General features: G+C 40.6%; 1 protein-coding gene across 2 annotated transcripts in view; it reads left to right on the forward strand.

The window, feature by feature from the left end:
• The window catches only part of shisal1b (shisa like 1b), a 37,975-nt gene that overhangs the window by 1,467 nt on the left and 10,851 nt on the right, over positions 1 to 25,657 (forward strand). For both annotated transcript variants that reach the window (XM_041939874.1, XM_041939873.1), the window contains exons 2-3: positions 17,680 to 17,889; positions 22,249 to 22,462. In XM_041939874.1, the coding sequence (XP_041795808.1) occupies positions 17,823 to 17,889; positions 22,249 to 22,462 (281 nt within the window). In that variant the 5' untranslated portion in view covers positions 17,680 to 17,822. The remainder of the gene's footprint in view (positions 1 to 17,679; positions 17,890 to 22,248; positions 22,463 to 25,657) is intronic.

Genomic DNA, 25,657 nt, shown 5'->3' on the forward strand with positions numbered 1-25,657 from the left:
AGGACGGTAAAGTTTTTTAAAGACTCACTGTCGGGTGGGGGATGGAGGGGCAGTTTGATTAAAAATTGCAATCAGGAAGGGGACCGGGAACAGAGCGTTCTCAGTGTAAACACAGGTGGAGGCATGCAGGACAATAACTATGAACTGTGTGTGTTTTGACACAAAAGGAGAGATATTGCATAAGCCTAAGCCTTGCTGGCCATTCATTACAGTGACAGTGAAGTGTTGGTCTATGTTCAGCAGGATGTGTTTATACAGTATGCTTTTAAAAAAGGGTCATTCAGCAGCAGATTAGTGCGGTGACCTTCCTCGCTTTGTGTTTAGTCTGGACTGTATGTGTTTTTTGTCACATGATCACCTCCATAGGTGTGACGGAACATAATAGTGGTCGGGACAGCTGGGCCTGGCCATCACTCATCAGTAGAGGACTGTTTCCTGTGTCACCTTGTCTCAGGCACACACACACAGTCACAGTACTGCCTCACAGGGACAGTTACAGTGAGTCCATCAGTGGCTCGCTGACTTTCCCAACTAGCAGGAGTCATTGACATTGAGAGGGTGTTAATGTCTGCTTGCTGCACACATTAACATGCACATACAATATACACACTCACATTCCTCCCTATCATACACACACACACACAAACACACACACACAGACACTCTCCCACCAGGGGAGGCGGAGCAGGGAAAGGCATCGTGACCGGTGGCTTGGCAGAAGCCCTCAAGGTGAACACTTTGAGTGAGGAGCATTTCAAATTCAGAACAGATGATCAAACTGGTGTCAAAACTGCAGAGTAGCTGGCGGCACCAGATGCAGACAGTCTTTTGGCAGAGGAAGAGTTTTCTCAAACATAAAAATCAGAGGCGCGGAGCTGAAATTAATACAACTGTGGTATCGTCATCTCACGGACGGTGGTTCTTATCACGGTCCAGAGGAGGCGAGAAAACTCTCGCCTATACCGAGCAGCACTTCGTGTTCAGCTATCATCCCTGCACGCCTAATCCACTCATAAATCTAGAGGTATCAGAGAGCAGACAGAGTGGGTTATTTAGGAGTGAGCGCAAACTGAAACTGTGCTTCATGGGGAGACTGAAGTGTGCCGTCGGTTTATCACACACACAAACAGAAGACCATGCTTGACAGCCAAGTAACTGAATATAGCTAAATGTCTCCAACTTAAAAGACGGAGTAATAAATTAACCATACATGCTAATAAATCCATAAGGAAGAACAGAAAATGGCTGGAGCTTATTTACCAGTTGACCAGCCCTTTACCACTTATGCACAGCTACACAACACAATTATTTTTAACTCAGTATTAACTCTTGTATAAACATCTTTTTGCCTCCCACCCATTGAAATCTAAAACAGATGCACGTAAAGTGCCAATAAAAAACTCCTCAAAGGGCAAAAAGTGAATATGTAAAAAACAAAACAAAAAAAACCCTAAAGATATTCAGTTATCCATCATATAAAAAAAAGAAAACCTACAAATCCTAACATTTTAGAAGATAGGACAACCGATTTTGAATGATATTTTAGATAAATGCCAGTCGGCTGATTGATTAATACAATTTAAGACGGCATATGGCATTAAGTTGAGTTTGAATGTTACTCATTTATCTATTTACATTTTGTCTATGCCTGTTTTTTAGTGAACAGAGAGGGCCTTGCTAACCGAATGGTTACGGCAGTGTGGCCGCATCTGTTGCCGGATTGATTCCAGCCGGTGACCTTTGTGGTATGTCACAGGTCTGCCTCTTCATCTGTCGCTATCAAATAAATGCCCCCCAAAAAAATTATGTTACTGTGATATGAAGAATTTTTTTTCCATTAAGAGACTGGATTGTGTTCTGACTGCAGACCAACCACACCACAACTAAACTAAGACTAACCTCAGACCAGCTAGTTCAGGTGGACTTGGGTACAGTGTCTTGGTTTGGACCCGAGTTGCTAAAGTATTCACTGTAAGAAATCTTTATGTGATATTAATGATCCAAAATTCAGAATAAACTGCCAGCGTGAAAGCCCACTGAAATATTTCCTCTGATGCTCGTTGTAGTTTAGCACACTCCCTGGAGTATCATCCATCCTTTAGCTGTATTTTAAAACAGATCCAACACAATGCAAAAATCAGCTGAAAAGCTAAACGTAAAGCCTAAAGATACCTCTGTTTGCACATCTGAAGAGGACCGAAGCTTTTATCTGACTTTCTGAGTGCCCGCCCACATTTACACCCCGCATAAAATCATACTGAACAGTTGCCGACTGAGAGTATAACTCATTAATAATGCCAACAGCAGCAATGGTAGCCAAATAATTACATTCTCCAAACCAAAGTAAACAGCAGCATGTAGTCGCTCAGCGTGCGCAGAAGTGTCTTGTTTTCCAATCTGCGGTGCAGAAAACTCTGAATACATTTTAATTTGGTCTGTCTGTCATCATGACATCTCTCTCCCGAGGGTTCACACTGAGTATCCCTGCCCTGGGCTCTGTGTGTGTGTGTGTGTGTGTGTGTGTGTGTGTGTGGGTGGGTGGGTGTACAGTGTGCATGTTTTTTTTACATGTGTGCTTTAATTTGCATTGATCCCAGAGTTAGAAAGATAGCAAGAGTATGTACAGTATGCATGTGTTTACAGCTATATGGCTGACAATATGTGTGTGCGTGTGTGTATGTTTGTGTGTGTGTGTGTGAGTGTGCGCATGTCCATATTTGTGTGCATGTGTGTTAGCGAGCGAGAAAGAGAGAGAGAGGCTGATAGAGGCAGGTTCCTTGATGAGCGTTGACGGTTGCCTTTGATGCTGGCTTCCCCTCCATATCAGATTCCACCGAACAGATGATAATCTAGCCAAGCGAATCACACACACACACACACAGTCTCTATTCATCAGCTGTCAGCGCTCGCTCTCCCTCCAAGTGGCCCCCATGTACTTCAATGATGTAACCATTAGATGCCAGAGGCAGAAAGGCAGCTAGCACTTTGTCCCATTATACTGTCATTGCTAATAGGAGTCGCCTGCTCCACATGGTAACTCTATGCATCCTGACCCCTTTGGGCGTACTGTAACACTTCTGTTCTCAACAGTCAAACAAGTCAAAACACAAACACACCGGCACTTCATGCTCCCTGCTTCTGCAGCTGATAAAGCAGCCCATTAAACATTTTCATTATATCTAAATGTCAGTATGTCAAGGTGCATTTATGTCCTCCTCCCTAATGTGTGTATGTACATTGCGTTGAGTTTTGTTGCTTTGTTTTTTTTATTATTGCCATCAAGAAGGCGTTTCCTCCTCTTGTGCAGCTACTGAAATTTGAGGCTGAAGGAATAATCAAATAGCAAACAAGCTGTTGAAATTCAAGCACAGGTTCACCCAGTAGCTGTTTGGAATATTAATGCACCGTTTGCTTTATGTGTGTCTGGAGTGTGTGGGTGTGTGGGTGTGTGGATGGGTGTGTGTGTGTGTGTGTGTGTGTGTGTGTGTGTGTCTGGTCAACACAAACAGGAAGAAAAATTGCATCGATTGAGACTCCTTTGAGGCTCTTGTAGTATTGACCCAGCTGAAACAGTTAAATCACACATGACTGATTATTCACAAGAGGGGAAAAAATGAATACTTGTGGGAAATCAGAGGTAGGGCAAATATTTACTGGAGTGGACCCATTATGCAAATTAGTTTTCATGCTTATTGTTCATTCCCATGTGTGAATATTAAGGGTTATATGTGTATATTGTATCCTTCGATATAATCACTTCCACAACAGTTTTAAAAAACGTTAATTGAGGGAGGAAGGTCAGGGGTCTTATCTCGAGGGTGAGTTTGACAAAGAGATAACACTCAGAGAATAAACATATTATTGACATATTGACATGTAGATCTTTCTGCATGACCCCACTCTTTGTCATCGACCCCACTCAATTCTAATTATTCGGTGTACCAGCGTCTGACCTGTGACCAGAGCAGCTATTCACGTGGCGTCCTCTTCGACTTTGGATAACCTCCAGTTAACTTGTTCCACTGCATCACCTCATAGATCGGTGTTACGTGTAACTCTTAAGTGGACACTTGTAGTTGTCATCATCATGCTTATTTGTTTGTCACACTGAGTACAAATATGAAGCTGCGTTGTCTCAGAGGAAAATTTGACTAATTAGTCATGTTTGCTGTGTGTTACAGTAGTTTCACCTTCATGAACATCATATATGACCATAACAAGTAATATGTTCAGCTGCTCATGGTGACAATATACAGTCGTAGTACGGTACAGAAGCAACACCACAATGCTAAAATACTCTATTAAAGTAATAAGTAAGTAATGATAAGTAATACGTACAAGCACTAAAGTACCACTGTCAAGATGTACCAAAAGTGTAAAAAGTAAAAGTACTCATGATGCCGAATGGCTCCTTTCAAGTGTAAAATATTATATATATTATACTGCTGTAAGTTATTCTTGTCACAATTTCAGCTGTTTTGCATGCACAGAAACACATATTTAGATTTAATCTGTGGTGTAACCCCCTGCTTAGAGAGTTTTACCAGAACGTGTTAGATGCTGCAACTCACAAGCTTAATGTGCGTATAGCACAATAGTGTGTGTTGGGACAGAGAAGAAAATATTTAGTGTATATAATGAAAATCTAGAGTTTTTAGTATAATCACAGCACAGATGGCACAAAAATAGGCAGGACAACATCAGGAGGATGTCTACGCCTCCTAATCCACACTAGACCAACTGAAATTCTCAGCTATCAACAATGTCCATATCAAGCTATACGTCTGACTGACCTCCCTCACTAAGGTGTTGCAGGGAGGGAGCGGATGTGAGAGACAGCAGAGGAGTGGATGGGTTAAATGTCGATGTCAGACTCTGGCTGTTGATTACAGAGCTGGAGGTGCAGCAGAGCCTCTGTCACTTTAGCTCAGCCTCGCAGCGTAGCGCAAAAAGCTTTTATCACCAGATAAAAGAAGCATGTCGAGGTAACGGCTTGAATGCATCTACGATGTCAACAAAATGTGGCATGTGAGAGGACCGAAGGGAAAGGCTGGACACGCAACCTCTGGATTAGCATTGAAGATGCTGTCTTTATTCTTATAATAACTTGATTTAAGTGATTAAAAATGTCCCTATTTTATGTCAAACTCAGACGTTGTGTCATCTGATCTGTGTGTTTGACAGTTTTCCTGGATGAAAAATGTTTTCTGAGCATGGAGGTAGTCTTGATCTTGAGGAACAGCATATATATTAAAAAAACAGCAACAGCCCGGTATTCACTCCTGAACTCCTCACATATCTGGCTCTACAGCAGCTAAAAGCTCCACTATGTTCAACAGCTAGTAACTAACTGTATCTGTCTGCTTTTCGGTGCTGAGGAGGTAGTGTACAGGGGGGGTTTTGCAGCTTTTTCACTGCAGCGAGAGAACTAGGTTACAGTAGTGAGAGTGAATCAAAACGGCAAAGCTGCAGGCCAGACAGCTAAACGATGAGCTGAAAGTCGTTAGAAGCTGCGTAAATCCAAGGGGAGCAGCAGATTTGGGCGATAACGTAATATGATAGAGTTATTTAAAAAATATCTTATATGCCTGCTTCAAGAGTGGAAGCTGATGCAGATTTGACTTGTAGATGGAAATGACGGTTTTTAAAATTTACCATTTACAAACAACCTTTTACTGCTTTAAAACCTGTGTCTGTTCATCATTTCTTGTTTTTCTTGAACAATGCATCCTCCTCTGAAAGGGTCTAATAGCATAAGTACAGATTGGGCCTCTGAGCCAGTAGGACTCATAAGCAAATCTCTGGGGTTTGCTGTCCTCATCTTTTCACTGGTGGTGGGCTTCACCGTTAGCACAGAATACACTGTGTTGTTGCATGAATGTGGATAAAAGCTGCATGTGTCTGTGGGAGATTGGAGCTTTTGTTCCTTAAATCAGCTCCCACATCAGAGAATCCACCCCACAGGATATGTAAACTCAACTGCTGTGTGTGTGTGTGTGTTTGTGTGTCTATACCGTAGCACCAAACATATATGAGCTCACTGTGCTGAGAGAAATAATGGGTTACATGAAGACTCACCAAAATCTGTGGGTCATTTTGGGCTCGAATGGCTCATTTTTGATTGACCATGTAGTATAATGGCTCACTATAATCCCTCCATTCAATTATGGCTAATAATTTAAATAGACAAGATAATCGCGTCCACATATTATCAGTGAATAACAGCAGGTAACTCAGCTGTTGTTCATTTTGATAATAATAAAAAAAAATCATTCCACAGTCACAGAAAGAAAAGCTCAGTAGATTTTTTCTTAGTAGAGACTTCAGAGCATTTAGCACAAAGTTATAATATTAGAGCTTAGAGCTGAACTCACTGGCATTCAGGGAGCATTTAAGGACATAATAGGAAGTTATTATTCACAGAAGATCCGCCAAACTTATGCAAACCGAGGTGACTTCATTCTCTGCGGGTCGAAAGCAGGGCAGCCTCATTAATGAGGTGCAATCCCACTCCGATGGCCAGTCAACCAACACTTCCAATAATGATTGCTGGAACGGCCCACAAACGGTTCCTTGCATTTTAAGGCTTTTCTAACAGGCCATATAAACCGGCTGCCAAAACACCATTAGCATTTGGATGTGGAGCAGCGTGGAGTATTATCCGTTCTCATCTGAGGGATTCTTGGCAGTACAGTGTGAGGCTGTCTTGTGACCGCAGCCCTCAGTGACCTCTGAGACCTCAAGGTGTGCAAGAGCTCTCCAGGTCTCTGCAGTGTATCTGTCACGGCTATTTCTAGGATAAGCTGCACGGGGTCTGGTCTGGAGTGTTAAACAACTTAAAACAGGGTATTGTTCAGGAAGGTTATCTGAGGGTAAACTCACACCCTTCTCTGTGTTCAGTGTGCTACTTTTGGATCTGACATACTCGTAAAAATCAGCACAGAGTCAGATTTTTTTCCCCTCAACTTTATTTCTAGTGATGTGTTCAGGCAGTGTTGCTAACACAATACTTGTAAAGGAACAGGGTTTCCAATAACACATAGGGTAAAAGGTTTCATCTTATAGGTAGAGTACATATTTTTTTCAGTGTTTTATATATGGTCAGATTGTAGTCTTAAGGTGAACGCCAGTTTCTCTAAACACCTTATTTTATATACAATTGCAGCCCAGTTGTCCTCTGATGGAGGGTTTGCCTGCAGCCATCCCATTCTGTCTTGCAAGCCACCAAAAGGATTTTGCCCAAATCTAATCTTAAACCAAATCCAAAAAAATCTTTAGCAATCACTTGCTATTATGAAAATTAAAGGGCAAACCTTTTGTATAAGTTCAAATTTTGGAGTAATGAGGAGAAGGATTTCTAATCATACATCTCTGTGCAGGGCAAAGTGTGTAACTATACCTCAGCTCAATGTTTCAGGCTTCTTTATTGCTGTTAATTCAAATTCCAGTGAGATAATAGTTGGATCTCTCAGAATATTATATTTTTGAAAGCCAGCTGGTGTATTGTTGCCTCACAACCATGGCAGTCTGTGTAAACCCAGAGTATTAATGCGTGCCATAGGGGAGACAACAAAGATTATCAAGCTGCTGTGTTGTAGCTGCAGTTCCGTCATGCATTACTGTCCCATGTCATGATTTTCTCTTTCTTCATTTTTGAAATTCCCACTGGGCTATTTGTCTGCGGGTGGAAGCTATTTTAAATCCAGGGTCAGGCGGATGATGATGGGGAACATTTCCAAAAGTAACCAACTGAGCCCAGAGTAGGGTGTTAGAGCAAAACCAAACAAACAATGCTGGCTTGTGTCTGGGAGATACTGTCATGTCTGTCGACATCAGACACCAAATAGTCCACAGGATGTATCTCCCAAACCCCGGAGCCAAAACAAGTCCAGTTATTCTGCATGAGTCACAGTCCCACTACCAAAGAAAACTGAATGTGGGTGCCAAAGTGCTGATGTGTAGACAGATGAGGCCTCTGCGTAGCCTGCAGGCAGCTCAAACCTTGATGGAACTGCAAGTGTTGGGAGCTGCTGTGGAACAATTCCTGGAAGGCTTTCTGTTGCCTTGAAAGTGACTTAACTGTGAGAGTTAATGTATCTCTGTGACATTTAGCAGTCAAACCCAACAACACCCGATCCTCTGAGTCACTTGATCAAAGCAAAACTCTGAAGTAGTAGAGATGCTGCTCAGGGGCTGCAGACTCGAAACAAAAGAAGTGCTGCAAGTAAAGCTTTTTTTCATTATCAATTAATCTGTCGACTACTATTTGGACTAATTGATGAATGGTTTAGTCTATGAAATGTCTGAAAACTGTCACAAATTAACAGCATTTTAGGAGATTATGCTTTTAGTTCGGTTGGCTTGTTTATCGGTTTGGTTGTATGTCTGTCAGCAGAATTATGGAAACACTACTGGCCTGATTTTCATGAAACTTGGTGGATGGGTGTAGCATCAGCCAAAGAAGGACCCATTCAATTTTGTAGCGGATCGGAATCATGGGGCAGATACAGAAATTATTTTTCACCTTTGATGACATTGTGAGACAGGACAATTGGCCCTTTCAGAGTATATGCCATATATCTTAAAATCCAGTTAATGGTTTAATGACAAAACACGTCTCCATAGTCCACATTCACAGGTACGAGTAATCCTCTGGGGTGGTCGACACATGTAGTTGTTCAGACTTCAGACAGAAAGCAGTCGTTATGGAGCACTCGGGGACGGTGGATTCATGGGAGAACTGGTACAATTGTAACATCGCCACAACTGTAACATGCCTTTTTCTCAAACTAAGATGTGGCTTCGGAAACATAAATACACAAATATCATGCAACTAGTTACACTCTTACTCACATCCAAATATGAAAGTCTAGTAGTCGTGGAAATAAATAGTGGTTGGGTTTGCAGACTATTGGCCTTTGCAGAGGTCCGCTCCCTCCAAGAGCCCTTCTAGTTTCTTGTTTTATACACTGGAAATGATCCTGTGAACCGTTGTGTGGGTCCAGGTTCGGATCCACTGATCTACAATGCTGTGACAACAAGGCAAAGTTAATGTGCTGAGAAAAGTCATGTGATGCAACTGAAAGGTACAGAACAGCTACTAAATGGACCTTGTGGTGAGACGGTTGTCAACTAAAGATATTAAATTTACAATATTAAACAGAGGAAAACAGAAAATAACGATAAGTGTCCAGCCTTTTCCAAAGTCACATGCAGCATCAAGAGAGCTGGATTCATTCACACAGCATCACATGGAAACACATCTTTGCAGATCTGCATCCTATTAGATGAGGCTCCAAAAATGTTCATCCCCCAACTGACTATGAGACCTTGATTGCATAATGAATTCAACTTATTAGACTCCAGTAGCTGTCTCATTAGCCGTCTCTCCCTCGCTGCATGCATATATTTACTGCCAAGCAAAAATTACTGAAGGAAGAATTACCCCGTTAAATTCTCATTTGGTCAAGAATAGACTCTCTCCTGTCAGCTACTGGGTGATACTAATCATTACAGACTTCTCACGTGTTACAATTAACCGTCACTGTTTCTATGTGTAGTTAAAACTTAAGGAAAAGTATCTGATTTCTTCTCCTGTCACCTCCATAGTTTTAATATTAGTTGCTTATTCAAGTTGAAAAGAGGCTGGCGCAGTGTAACGAGGTGAAATGAGCAATGCTCAGATCTGTTTGGAACCACGGCTGGGGTGTTTTATTTCCAGATGGATGCTGCTGATGTTGCCCTCTGTAGAAAAATCAGCTTAAAGTCACACTTCAGTAGATTGTCTTTAACAATGTGATGCTGTGCTGCCATTTCTACCAGATCCTCCCGAAGCTATCAATATATATAAACAGACAATTTCCTTTATTTTATCCAATCTGCCTTTGTGATGCAAACTGATGGTGAATTAAGGGTGTGAGACAAAGTGAAAAGGAGGCAGAATGGTTTCCATCAACATGACAGCGCTCAGCAGGTAGAAACGCAGCAAGCCAGAAGCGCATGTAAAGTTTGATTACAGCCTTTCTCTCATCTTCTCCTTGTGTTAGGCTAACAAACCATTCCCAAGTGAAAAACAGAAACAGACCACCCATGCAGCAAGGTGGCTGCACTGCACAATAGCAGAGTCTATTATGTTTCCATATTTCCACACAAGCTCTATGGCAACCCTGCTGTGCTATTCTCCCCCGGGTTTGGATTTTTTTTTTTACACTGACTGTATTCACTTCCTGTGCACGACATTGTGGATGCTAATTATTAATTAATTAATATGCTACATTCTTCCCCATATCTTCTGTGATGTAAACGTCTCCTGAGTGACACTGCCACCAGACCAAAACACGTTGCTGCCTCTGGGCTTTATTTAGAGTATTTGTTAAACAGAATTTATTCTGGTGACCAAAGAAGAAGCTCTGTTCATCAGGCAAATTTCTGTTGCGTTCTGCAGGTCTGAGCTAACACTAATGAATACACAGTAATTACCCTGACAGTGCTTCATCAGTCTGTAATGGAAAGATGCCCGGGCTGTGCCTCCTCTGTTTTGTATTAAGTCGCAGGAAAAGAAAAAAGACTGATTCGACCATGACTTTTTATGACGAGTTGTGGAATATGTTACCTGATTCATGTCTTGAAATTTCTCTTGTTTTAGAGTAACTTGTTGTGTATCTATAATTTTGACTATTTAGATCATTTAAAAATAACAGAATAGGAGGAATCAGCTTGTCCCTTTATCTTGACTCACCAGGTTTTGTTATAAAATCAGACACATTGGGGAGCTTTTGTAAAAGCTTTCAGGGCAATAAGTATTAAACGCAACAAATCAAATTTAAATCTGCATCATGGAGCCCAGCATTTAGTTTGTTCAGAGCCTGAGGTTATAGCTGGCACTGGTGGCTTGTAAAGGTCTCCAAATAAAGCAAGCTCGTTATAAGAGTAGAATAATTACTGGCTCAGTAATTACTGGCACAGTACATAATATTCCAGTGATATTTACATTAAGTTAAACTGCTTTTGACCTAAAGTTCAACTTCTTTGGTGAATTTTTATCAGTTCCAGCTGTAGAAAAACGCAATGCTGCCTAGTGTTGGTCACTGCGTATTCATAGACATTTTGCAGAATGCATTCTGTCACCTTCTCGTCTTCTCTTTTAATTTCCATTCCTTGTCCGGGTTTAGTTTTTCATATGTGTATGGTTTATGTTTGTCTGTATGCGTGTGTGTTATCCCACAGACAGACAGACCGGCAATTTGTCAGGTATGTAGAAGTGCACTGATCGAAACTGGATTGGTATCCTGGCCTATCTAAACCTTATGAAGTATATCAGTTCTTGGACAGATGTGACAAATCCACATTAAATAAATATATTTGTCTGTGTCATTTTAAAATCCGGTGTTTCAGCTGTGAGTCACAGTCTCTGGCCTCTTGTTCCCCTGTATAAAAATGATCTCAATGAGCTCTTTGTAGTGAAGTATCCAGATTTTACATTTGTGAAAAGAGAGCTCTGGTATTGGGTCGGTCCTCAGTATGAGCTGAGAAGTATCATAAAAGTATTGGGAGAGAAAAACTGTTTCGGCTCTGTATATCCCCATCAGTTTGTGCCCTGCCTTTTAATCAGTGCTAGCTGGAATAGGTGTCAGATTCAGCTGTGCTGAACAGGAAAAGTATAGAAAATGTCTTGGAAGATGTTATTATTGTAGAATTTTAATTTCAAGCAGTTCAGCATTGTCTTAATGACAGAATGAAAGCCACTGGCGGTGGCCCCTCTGAAGGCATAGCCTGGTCTTTCTTCACATGCACTTAGTCTTGTGATATCCACAACTCCACCTGTAGTACTCACGCTGTGCTGCACATTCACCAGCCGTCCACTTCACTGCCTCAGGCTGCCACTCTGTACTCATTGACAGTTGCACTGCACACAATGCGGTCCTCTGTGCCAGTGATGATCATGAGATTGCTGCTCCAAGTCTCCCATCATAGGCTCAAACACTAATGGATTGCTGAAGGGCCTCTGAGTGAAGCTCTAATGTCATCAAAAGTGAATGAAACCCAATTTATTATGATGGCAGTCAAAGGGAGCATCAATTAGGCGCAGGGCTTGTTGCAGCAGAATACTGATCAGTATTTGGGTGCAGGCCCATCAGCAGATAAGAGATGCAGTCACTTAGCTAGGGGGCTCTCATTCCCTGTGTGAAGATTCATATCTAAACTGTACTTCACTGCAAATGCTCACGAACTCGTGCGTTTTAGGATGATTTACAATGCACATTAACATGGATTCAGGGCCAGCCTGGCAACAGAGAGTGTATTTGTGTGTTCTGATGAAAACACATACCTAATAACACCACACAGAGGCTGCATAAATATCCAACCACTATAAACCATAGGAGAAAAAAAGGCTGTGAATGCTCAACATGACAGGCTAAAAAGTTAAGCTGTCGAGACAGATATTTGCAGTGTCGAGTTCATGCCTTTACAAACTTGAAAGCTTCTCTGATAAAAGAAGTACCAGTCCAAAATAAATAAATAAAGATTTTTAGAAAGCATATTAACGTGTCACAGACTTTTGAAGTTAATGTTTGAACAAAAATAAGACTTGAATGTTCATGAGATAGGGCCAGGGTATCACTGTGTGTAATCTCCAAATAGCTCAGAATCTTCCGCTGCACTTTCCCTCGTCAAACCTCTGACAGATTTGGGTCTCCTGCTGCGCTGTGATGAAGAGTGTGCTGCTACATTCGCAGTGGTTGCTGCAGTAATTGGTCACTTAATATCTCCTTCTTCGATCAGGTAACAGTAAGTAACATGTAGGCAAATGAACGGGCTCTGTGTGCTTTTGGCTTCCCCAGAAGTCTGTTAATTTTTAAGATATTTCCTCTCATAACAGCCTTTACGTTTACTCTGAGAGTGCTAACACCGGGTTGTCATGGACCTTATGTATATTTTAGTGTGATCTCAGACATAAACAGCAAGTAGCTAGATCCTCCATCTGCGTTGCATGCCTGTTCAGCTGGGAGGTTTGTTCTATTTTCAGTCCCAGGGAGCTATGCACTATGTACTATGCTATGTGTGCCTGTCTGCATGCACGCCTGTGTATTTACAGTACATGTTCTGCTTCACTACCATCAGGCTTATTACACAAACCCTCCACATTCACTCCTTCCTTGCAAACAAGCCCAGCACTGTGATGACGTGAACCTTGCCCTTTTACTGCCTGCACAGCTCAGTGAGTAATGTGACAATGATGTGATACCATGTGGAAAAACTGGGAGAAGACAATATAATGTATATAAAACCCTTGTAAAAGACCACAGATGTAGAAAGGAAGAGGAGTCTGTTTGTAGGGGGGGTTTGAGAGGATGGGAATCCCTCACCATATTGCACGTTGTCATCTGGCAGTAACTGAAGCTCTCACCAGGAGTAAAAACATTGGAAAAAAACATATAAAACGCCACTCTAACAAGCCTCCTGGGACCATAGCTGCCTGCTTTCTGAAGAGGGAACAGTTTGTCTGATCTAAAATGCTTTAAAAGACTCCAACAGAAACAGCCTGCTGTGCTCCACGTACATATTGTGTCAGTGTCCACGTGGTCCACAGTAACAGCTTTGTATATTGGTTTGGTCATGTGCAACCAAACATGGCAACAAGTAGGAGTTGGAACAGGTAGAACAACAGAAACTAACACAGTAACTGACAGGGATCCAGGTTCTCTAAGGTGTTTACACAACTTGAGTTTCCTGCAGCACATTTGTTTATCCACGGAGGCTCAATTAAACAGGCACATATTTTTTTCAGTAATGCTTGAATTCACACTCATGTGGCTACATACCGCATTTATAAGCAGCTAGAGGCTGCATCTCATCCAGAGTAAAGGCAACAATGTGTTTTCTTAGGGGCATTGTTCAGGTAGTCTGAAAATGTCTTCTGGGTTCACTTGGTTGGAAGGAACAGGGTCCAGATTGGGTTCAGTCTAATCTGTTCAAAATCACATTGCCTTTTGGCAGGTCTCGGGTCTGCATTGTGGTTTTTTTGACAAGAGGCAGACCACCGCGATCTGTGAACTGCTGGGGAAAACAACGAAGCATCCTAAGGTCTACAGTAATTATTCCCTGGTCTATTGGGATCAGTCTGTGTGTCCGCTGAAGACCAGTTAGCTTTTTAAGAAAAGTATGCATTTATGCACATTGGGTTTAGGCAGGTTTCCCATGAATGCGTTTTGGATTGGATCCTACATTTTGGACTTGTGAAAACCTCTAATTCAGACGTCTGCATCACCCAATTTTTGCAACTTTCTGAAACTGACAAGCCATCAGCCATGCCTGCTTTCTGCATGGATTAACCAGGTGTCCACAGGTGTGAAAGCTGTGAAAATTGTCAAGTGCCTCTTTCTTCACAGCCTTCATGAACAAACTCGTTTTTGTCAGCAATCAAGGTGGTGTACTTTCAAACAGGCTTGCAACTAATGACTGTTTTCATTATAAATTAATCTACAGGTTATTTTCCCAATTAAATGTTTGTTCTATAACACATTAGAAAAAGTGACAAGTGCCATCATAATATCCCAGAGCACAAGGTGACGTCATAAGGTGGCTTACATTGTCTGACCAACAGTTCAAACCTGAAAAATATTAAAATCAATACAATGTAAGACCAAAACAAAGACAAAACTAAGCAATATAGTGAGTTCTCACATTTGAGAACCTGGAACCATAAAATGTTTGGTATTTTTAACAAAACAGTTGATTGTTTTTTTCATTAAATCAATTCTTTAATGGATCCCCATTATCTTTTACATTGTAGTCGGTTCTGGGGTCTCCATTAACACAACAACAAAAAATACAAATAAAAAATGCACTAATGAATTAATCAACTAATTGTTGCAGCTCTACTTTCAAAGATTAGATTGCAACCAAACTCGTGATCAAGGTCTGAACAACATCATCAAACAAACACGTCCCATACTTCACAGCTAGTGGTGAACACACACTGGGAAATGTGGCTACCTGTGTGCAGCCTGTAAACATGATACTTCTTTTATCATGGAGCTCATTGCTGGTCTCTTTATATCATCTCCTCCTCACTATGACGACCACATTATCACCTCAACTTCAAAGGCTGCTGACCTACTTGCTATATACTTTCTCAGGAGAATGTTCAGACGATACATCATTGATCAGTTCAGAAAAGCCTAGTCGTACCTACTTAAAGGATAACTTTCATTTTTTACAACCTGGACCTTATTTCTAGCATTAAATACGCCCGTTTACTCACCCAGACAACTTTGGTAGCATTTGGAGTCGTTTTGAAGAAATTAGCCCCAGAGGAGCGGTGCGTATATCCGTATAATGCGAGTACTCGGGGCACCCATGCGCAGCCTCCATATAACGCATAATCTGCGGCGAAACTTGTTCATATTCCAATATTTTGTTATGATATGCTGGTGCTATTCCCCCCTAACATCCAGCATCTCTAGACAACTACCTCTGATGTGGATGATGTCATTACCGAACGCCGGGCGCTGCGAGCAGCCAGCCACAACACTGCTGTCTCTGCGGTGGTCGGCTACGAATACGCAATAATGAACCATCGCTGTGCCAAACTGCAGCTAAACTAGCCAACCGCCGGCTCAGAGGGGAATAGCACCAGCATATCATAACAAAATATTGGAATATGAACGAGTTTCGCAGCAGATTATGCGTTATCTAGAGGCTGCGCATGGATGCCCCGAGTACTCGCATTATACGGATATATGCGCCGCTCCTCTGGGGCTAATTTCTTCAAAACGACTACAAATGCCACCAAAGTTGTCTGGGTGAGTAAGTGGTCGTATTTAATGCTAGAAATAAGGTCCAGGTTGTAAAAAATGAAAGTTATCCTTCAAGTAGGTACGACTAGGCTTTTCTGAACTGATCAATGATGTATCGTCTGAACATTCTCCTGAGAAAGTATATAGCTTCAGACTGTGGTCCTTTTCCTCGACCCTCTGATTGTGTGTTCACGTGAAACAAAGTGGTGACAGTTATACAGCTCATGAGAAAAGACAAATACTACACGGTGGTGATGCAACATTAAACTGGATGGGATCCACCAGTTTCTTGGTCTTCAATACACCCTTGTTGTTGCTCCTTACATGTAGTTTCTATCCTGCTGTCAGCTGCTGCCGGCTTCTCAATAATTTAGGACTTGGGTTTTGTATATTTTTGATACAGCTTCTGCAGAAAGGATGTTTAACTTTCTTTGCACAAACTTGTAGCTGAGGCCATTGGTGGTTTTGAGGTGTAGATTTTATGGTTTTGAGGAGCAAATACGTTTTCCAAACCACTGGTACTTGGGATAACACTTGCACAGACAGCAAGCTTTGGTGTCTTCCACTTCAACCTCCCTTAAAATTTGACATTATTATGCATGTTTTTAGCTTATGCTGCTTTCATCTGACATATGTGACAGAGGAAAGCAGATAAGAGCTTCAAAGTCCCATTCAACTGCAGATGTTTCTCATATCAACTCTGTAAAATTGCAAAATTCAAACAGTTCCTTGACAGAGTTGGTAATAAATTACCATAAACGTCACCTTTAACCAATTCAGGGGCAGGGACGGTTTATGCATAATTTCCTCATGTACTATTAAAAGAATCAATTTACAAAAGAATAGAAACAATCATGCCTGAGCAGAATGTGCCACCACCCCATTAATCTCACTTCGTATCAGTGGACGGATGCCTGTGATGCAGCTTTGTATAGTAACTGTACAGTGGTACTAAGGTGGAAGAAGAAGAATTCACAAACTCCCACGATGCATCATTTACAAGCAAACTGCTCTTCAGCAGTTCTGCAATCAAAACTCTGTACACTGTGCTGAAGGAGCAAGTTCTTCGTAATTCATATATTTGGTAAAAAATATTTGGTAAAAACAACACTTTCTTGAAGAACACCATACTTTTAATGAACTTGTGGCATTTTTCTTTACTAACAAGCATGGTTATGTGATTAAATATCTATTGCTGTCAGATCTGAGTTCACAAAGGGACAAACTGATAAATTAGATTAGATTTCAATTCACAACATTCAGCAGAGAAATATATTTATTATCTGTTCTGAGCTCTTTCTTTACTATTGTGATTATATAACAGAAAGCATTACATGTCCTTACAGGGAACTGCAACTAACCATAATGCTTTAGTTTATGAGTTCGGAATTTGGGATTAAGAAAAATAGAATACGGAATATAGAATACTTTCCTTTAAATAAATGCCACATTGCATTATAAGAAAAAACAGGCCCGTAAATTGAAGCATTATTCACATTATCTTTTCAGTCAATTAATCTTGTGAGTACACCAAGTAACTGATAGGTCTCTGTCTGTAATACTTGGATAAGATGTGATCCAAACTTTTTAAATGACATCACCAAGTGCAAACATTTCTCCTGTCAAAAGCAGAAAAACTGTTACCATTATTGGTATTTCTGCAAGAATAGAACCAATCTGAGCCCCAGTCTTGCTAGAGAACCAATTTGATTAATATTAATGTCTTAGCCATCCTGTTATGTAAACCTGAGGACCAATTTCAGAAGTCATCGCCGGCCTTTGTCGCCAGATAAGCTGTCCACACAGTAGGGTGACACTTCCAGAAATCCAAATCATATATCTTAATGTTTTTTCTCTCTGCTTGTCTTGTTCCTGTCAGGAGTGCTGACTCCCAGCAGCAGCAGCCGCCATGTGAGAGGAGCTGTCAACAAGCAGAGGATGCCCATGTCCAGCTAAAGCAGAGCAGCCCCCCTCTCTCCCTCCCTCCTGCTCCCTCCCTTCTTCCCACATGAGGACGAGAAGATGACTATCACCAGCCGGCAGTCCTTCAATGTCCTGACGGTCATCTTCCTCCTGCTGTCCACTGCAGGTCTGTAAAGTTTACTGTGTGCTTATCAGTGAGTCTGCCTGCATAGCCCTCAAAAGTTCATATTTTTTTAATAACAGGAGCCACCAGACACTCATATGAGTTTCAGGGTGTTCTCATATTAGTCATGCTAGGAACAGTTTCGACAAACTCTGGATGCTCCAAAATGTGGGTCTCAGTCCTATACTGAGTGAGCCACCAGTGCCATGAACTGAATGCAGGAAATAAACCCAAAAGACATCAACCTCTACCTCTTCATGGTAGAGGTTGGCATGTGATGGCCAGAAGTCAGAGATACATCAAGGGACTATTGACAAAAACAGTGTACCTTGAACCGTGGGGAGCTCTCTAAATGAGGCCATGCAGCATAAACTGCAAAGAGTTATTTATAAGCATATTATAAGCCCAAAAGGTACAAAGCGAAGAACGCAGCCCACATCTCTGAGGTATGGAATATATATTATGCACAAGGGAAAAGATGCCAACTCCAGCTGAAAAATGACAAAATAGGGCAAGAGGAAGATGAAGTGTTGGAAGGAGAAATCAGCTAGCAGGAGCATGTAGGTTGGAATAAAAGTTAAATCCTTGATAATCAGCAGTTGAAAGACTTTTCAACTTAAAAAAAAAATGATTCAGTGCCAGAGACAGAGTGGAATCCCTGGTTTTCCAATGGTTTTGGCAGTCAGGAAGAATAAATTAAAACTTTCCAAACAGATTAATTGCAGTTTTTCTTTGAGGGCATTTCTCTCATTTTTCATGAATTTATTTTGGACAGAATTACTCAGTTTTCTCTGAAATAATGACAACTGTCATTGCAATGAACAAAACCAAATCAGCTGATTGATACAATAAAATGACTGTACAGCACCTACAAACTTAAAAAGTTGATTTATTTTTATAAAAATTTACTATACTCTAAATAAATGACCTCTTATTTATTCTTATAGCAATGAAATGAATTGCCCTATCACAGCCAGGTGATATTGATAGTAGGGCTCTAACTAACAACTATTTAATATAAATTAATCAATTTATTATCAATTTTTTTATTAGCATTTGTCTAGCATTTTTTGTGTATAAAAGTGAATATTTGCCATTACAAATTACCATTAAGGTTTCCCAGACCTCACAGTGATTTTGTCCATAACCATACCATAAGATATTCAATTAAAATTACATAAAACAGAAAAAAACAACAAATATTCACACATGAAAAGCTAAAAACCAGTGACTGTTTGGCATTTTTGACTTGATAAATGATCGACTCATTGACAAATTTGTCGATGCTCTACTGATAAGTTGAGGGCATGCAGTATGATGCTCCTTTCCTCACACTTGCAAGAACACAGTTTGGACTGGTGCTCATATTTAGCTCTTTTTTCAGGCATTAATAACAGTAAAAAGGTTCATCATACTTATCTTAAGGTAAGGGAATTGGAAGTGCATTTTTACAGCTTATGTCAACTCCAAATGAATGCGCCACTTGTGAGTCAATATTACTGAATGAAATACAATTGTGACAAAGTTAAGGTTTGCTCCATGTCTCAGAAGAAAGACAACAAAATGGGAGTGTGATTGTAGCTATAAATAAAGTAATATGTGTGAGCACTGACTGATGTTCAGATGTTGCTTGCTGTTGGGGGACTGGGAGAGAGCCACAGCAGTCTTCAGACCGCAGGTTGTAAACATGCTGAAATGCAAGAGCCAAGCTGTTAACTGTATCCTAAATTTCAAGAGGTGTTAATGCAATTAAGCAGGTGGGTGTGTTTACAACTGTATGGTTTCCAGAACCAGCTGTTGTTCATTTGAGAAGCCAGAGACTTCCCCCTGAACTCTTCGCTCTCCAAACCTTTAAGTCTTGCATCGTTACAGGACTTTTATGGTCCACTTCCGATGGTGAGGGCGCTTGTTTCCTTATTGCCAGTTCATGTACCTACAACTGCTGAATACATGGATTTGCTGCAGAACGGTTTCACTGATTTTGCTACATTGTGCAGTCAATGCAAAGGTCAAATGAAGAGTTTGCTCTCACTATATAAACCACCCTTGACTTTTAATCCTACTGTGTCCTTCAGTGCTGCTTCATTTATTCCCTCTTCTGTAAGAATTCGGGTTGTCGAAAGAAAGATGGCTGGCTGAGATTACTGAAAGACTTCTATCGGCCCGCGACATAAGTGGACCTTGAACTAAACCACAGCAACACTTTCACTGACAACACGGCCAGATCTTTATGCTCCACTGATGAAAGGACATACACAAGACAAAGACATATCACTTACAATAAGATGAATCTGGTCACACTTTACATGAAGTGGCATACTTTAATGTATGCTTAGACTGCGAATGATCAAGCAAAAATAAATCAAAGAGGTTCATTTATTACAAAATCAGCAAATGACACACATGGCTGATATCACTGCCTAATTGTGCATGTTATTAGCTCTCTACATTATTTTGTGGGGCTACATTAGAAAAATATCTGTTCAGGACCAACAATCTCTGAGCCAAGATGCCACTATATCAGATTTTAGAATAATGATTGCAGCTCAGTCCTGCTCTGTTTGTTTTGGGGATGTTCACACTCCAGCGACTCCAGCCAAACTTGCGTTAGATACCGCTGCATTTGCCAAGCTCATGGTTTATTCCTCATATCCTCAAATCCTTCTCTCTTGCAAAGTGTGAAGCACACATACAATAAAACACAGCCTAAATCTAATCACAGTACTGATTGTCCAAGTATGTTTTTCGGCTATAGTAAGCATCCAAACAATTCAAGGGATGAAATAACATTTTATTGAGCCTATGTTTTATTATCAGACCATGCTATGGGGCAAACTTAATCTACACTGAAATACACAAACAATGCTGCTCCCTTGTATACATTACATGTATCAACAACTGGTGAAGATGCTGATGTTATGCCTGTGACGTGTAGCCTTAGCGTCAGTACGTATTTAAGACCCCTTTACAGGGTTCTCGTTTTAAAAATGTGTCACATGGAAATTAAATCTGGAGACTGACTTTCCAGCTGACTCACAGAGTTTAAGCGTTAACATTATCTTACATGAGCTAGCTACATATGCAGTGTGAGAATGGAAAGCTTGACAGGCATAGCAACAGTAACTAAGGAGGGCAGGGCGTAGTGAAAGGTCAACTGCAGTAAAGAAATGCCAAAGATACATTTATGGTAATTCAGAAGCAGTTTCAGCATTACACAGACTGCCGATCATGGAGAGGATACAAATTCATTTTTCAAATACAATGTCTCTACATATATTGGTCACAATTCTGGTTGCAAATACTTATGACTATTTTAGGATCTTGGTGTATTAGTCTCATTAAGTTCTTATTTTTAGATTGCCCTTATTTCTTTTTATGTTTTTATGTGTAAGGTTTCATATGTGCAGTTCTTATATCACTTCACTTCCAGTAAACTTACAGGACAGTATTATTATTAGTAATAGAAAGTGAAAGTGTGCTAAAAGGCTGATACTGATCAGTTATGAAGGTGTTAAACGAGTGGATATATCTCGGTCCATTGTGATGTGCATTAAGTATCAGCTGCCCTGTAATCTGACAATCATATCTGCTTCATTTCACTGACAGATTGGTAATTTGTTTTCATTAGATTGGGTCTCAGTTGCTGATGAAGTAGATTCCTCTGATTTCCTTTTCAAGCAAAAGTTTACTGGTTTGCCAGATTCCATAACAAAAACAATAATGCTTTTTCCATTGCACAGATGCAGATTTATCTTCTCCTTAAGCTGCAGGGACTTGAATGCACAGCTACAGACGAATGCAAATAAGCCAGACTACTACTTGTACCACATATCTTTGCAGTGCTCCACAATACACTCCCTGACTCTGTCACCCTGTATGACTCCAGCTGCCAAAAAAGAAGTAGGAGAATTTTTAGGGTCATGTAAGCTTGATGAGCAGATAAAGAGACTGGTTAAGCCCTGCTTCATTCACTTGAGTTTAGTTCATGTAGGAATGTAGAGCCAGAAATACTCCATGGTTTTATCTCCTCTGTGGAACTCTTTATTCTGACATCAGCCAAAGACATTACACAACAAATCACACGGTATGTGCTAATCTGTTAATCCTTTTTGACATATACTTAACTGATAACAAAGACAATATATTTAATGTTTCACTTCATCGACTTCATTGTGTTTTGTTTGAAACAGCATCTCAACTTTTTTGGAATTTTTGAAGTACTGAGAAACACAAACAAACAAACTGAGAAACTGCCTCAAAGGCAGAGGGTCGTTGCTGTTTCCTGTGGCACTTAAATGCTTCCTTCCTGACAATTTCTGAGTAAATTGTACATCTAAATCTTTGTCTTCCCCAAAACTGCAGCCCTCTCAGCTCATTACCGAGTGTGTGAACCCTACTCCGACCACAAGGGGCGTTACCACTTCGGCTTTCACTGCCCACGCCTGTCAGACAACAAGACCTACATGTTCTGTTGCCACCACAACAACACGGCCTTCAAATACTGCTGCAACGAGACTGAGTTCCAGATGGTCATGCAGATCAACCTCACCACCACCTCAGACGGTTATGCACACAAGTAAGTAAAACAAAAAAATCGCACTGCCATTTAGCCCTATTTGACCCCTTTACACTGTGCATTTGCCCTTGCTAAAAGCTTGTAGAAAGGCCATCACCCAAAAGAAAGCAACACTTACATGCGAGGGTATGTGGACTCAGCAGAAGGTTTTCAGGTTAAGGATAGAACTGGAGCCACGATATAAAACTAAAGTAGCATCACAATCTAAGTATATATCACGCAGTTGTATGACACTACATGTAAAAACATAAAGTCTATATAAAGGGTAAGACCAGTGTGTGATTTGTAAATAAAAAAGAGAGGGGGGAAATTTTTCAAAATAAAAGTGTAATGAAGAAATTTAGATTCTGGTAAGCTTGAACAACATCCAATACTTCTTTCTTAAACCAACTGTCTCTAATGCAGTAATTAGACCTATATTCTATTATCCAACAGTAATTATATTCTTACTCGGTCTGATTAGATGCAGGGATAACATGTATCCCCCCACTGACGATAAAAATGAATGACCAGAGGGGAGGATATTGAAAGCAGAGACGCAGCAATTTGCACCCAGGATAAAGCACTCCTTCTGGCCACTGACGTGAAGGACAGACAACATAAAGTACGTGTTAGTTCAAACTTGACTTTTTGAGTGGCAGCCATATACTGTATGCACTCCTCTGTCATTTCACTGTGACCAACAAAGCCGTCATAGAGTGCATACCTTTGCCAAGGCTCCCAATTCTAATTTTGCTACTGAAATAACAGAGAATATTTGAAACATTTTCAGTCGACATCTGGATTTGGATCAAGCGCACATGGTGATGGACAGCATGTCTTGTTGATTTTGGAGAATAACTAAATCCATGGAATCCACGGGGTCAGTGGGCCCCTCCTCCAGACCCTTTGTGTTAAATAACTGGAAAAAGACAGAGCTCCAGTGAGAAGTACCGATGCCACTGATCCTGGTCAAAATCCTTTAATAATGAATGTCATGGTTGAGTAAGTCCAGTCTATTTATTTTTTCTTAGACTTGTGTTTACTTTTCTCCATATAATACTGCTGCTCACAGCATACTTACAGTACGTCTACATTAAAAAGTAACAGCTCCAAGATTAATAATTCTGCTTGCCTTGCCAACTAGTGATGACTACATGCTTTTTCACACCCTGTGTGGGAAAATTCTGACTTTGCTCAAGGATGAATTGTGTCCTGATTACATTAACCTTGATATTAGCAATGTAGGCCTGGAACTAATAATTTTCATTATAGATTATTTTTTTTATTAACTGTTAGACTAAAAAAATGCCATCGCAACTTCTCAGAGCCCAAAGCGACACTTAGAATGACTTATTTGTTCCTAAAATATTCAATTTACCATCAATATACAATATTTTAGAAAGACAAGCAGCACATTGTCACATTTGAGAGGCTAGAACTGGAGAATGGTTGGCATGTTCCACAATTTTTTCATGAAAAATGATTGATTATCAAAACAGTTATTATTTTTCTGTAGTTTGACTAATCAATTCAGATCTAAAGTGATATAGGAATAATATTAAGAAGATAATAAGATGTATATTTACTTCTATGCCTCTGTATAATGAGCCAAAATGTAGTGTTATATTAAGGGCCACATTGTGCTATCCACAAAAGGTAATCAATTATTCTTTGATCCCTTACAGAACATCCCACCAAATTGCATTGAAATCTGTAATGTAGGTTTCCTTTTTTCTTCTTTCTTTCTTTCTTTCTTTCTTTCTTTTTTTTTTTTTTAAATATCCTAATACAAGTGGGAGCAAAACATAACCTCCTTGACTTGGTGGAGGTAATTAGGGGGAAAATAAATCTTGAGTGGAGTTTTATGGGAGCAGCTCTGGTAGAAGAGCCTCAGAGGTGACATTTTCTCAGATCAGATGAAAACAGGCGGTTACAGTCTGCTTGCTCACAAGCGTTTCGCTCCCTCGACAGCATCGCACTCATTGACACAGTTTGCCTCTTACTCGGAGGGTTCGCCGACATTGATCCACACCTACAGAGGCTTTCAAAACCACCACAGAGAAGAGCAGATGCTGAAAGCAGTTGTGTTTGTGAGTGTCACGCCTCCACATGATCCCTCACCAAGCAGGTGTTAAGTGCTGGCTATTCTAACAAGTATCACTATGTTATGCTACCATAATACATATCATGTAAGAATGATAGTACTTTGTACCATTACTGGTAGTAAACCACACTACACTCCCCATGATGTAACAGCATAGTTTAAGAGAGGACACATACACCTGAAGACACACTCATTTGTTTGCAGGATAAGCCGATTTAAGCAGAGAAATGAGCCTCTTGTTCTGTGAGAGCTCTCGGTGGGAGGTTTGGGTGACAAAACCACAGCTCTCTTGTACTAATGCCCTCCCAGCATGCCTCTGTCTTGGACGGTTCACACTGCCCTGAAGCAGGTCATGATATTTCATTTTAGTGTCAGATAGCCTGTTGGGCCATTCTTTCATCCTGGCTCACTGGGCGATGGGACTGCGAGCTTGATATTTACCACTGGCCAAGCGAATTAAACCAGCCATAACTCTGCTCTCTACTCACACTGTATGGTGAAAATGGTATTATAGAGATTTACTGCAGTTCAAGGTAAAACCAAAGGCATTTCTCCTCCGGGGGTTTCAAAGCAGCCGAAACGGTGCAAAATTGAAGTGGATTCAGAGTGGAAGAGTCATCTGAGAATAAAAATTTGAAAACCCAACACCGAAAGCTGCACAGCTTTGACAGATAATCAATCGCATCTGCTTTCCCTGTCTGAGGAAGCTGTGTTAAATATTGAATAACATTTGTTTTCGCTGTGTGGTCATGATCGATGCCTCCAAGGACTGTGCACATATTGTAGTGTGCTTAACCCCAGGTTGACTCAATACAGAAAGCCTGCCGCCCCCTCAAATTACCTTAGTAGACATTCAAGCTAAATTATAGGTAAATATCTCAGACGTAGAGGTGAGGAAAGGTAAATGCAGTTAAGGATACGTTTAGATTTGAGTGCAGTGGTGCATTCGCTTGCCTTAGCACGAATTTGAGCAGCTCTGATGTTCATTTTGAAGCCATTTATTCAGATAAATATCCTCAAGGCCACATCATTTTGAAACAGAAGTGGATTCCCTCGATTAACTGAACTAGAAGCACTTGGACATCACTTTTCTTTACAAGGGCTAAAAT

Source organism: Chelmon rostratus, chromosome 6, assembly GCF_017976325.1.
Source record: "Chelmon rostratus isolate fCheRos1 chromosome 6, fCheRos1.pri, whole genome shotgun sequence".
Taxonomy (NCBI): domain Eukaryota; kingdom Metazoa; phylum Chordata; class Actinopteri; order Chaetodontiformes; family Chaetodontidae; genus Chelmon; species Chelmon rostratus.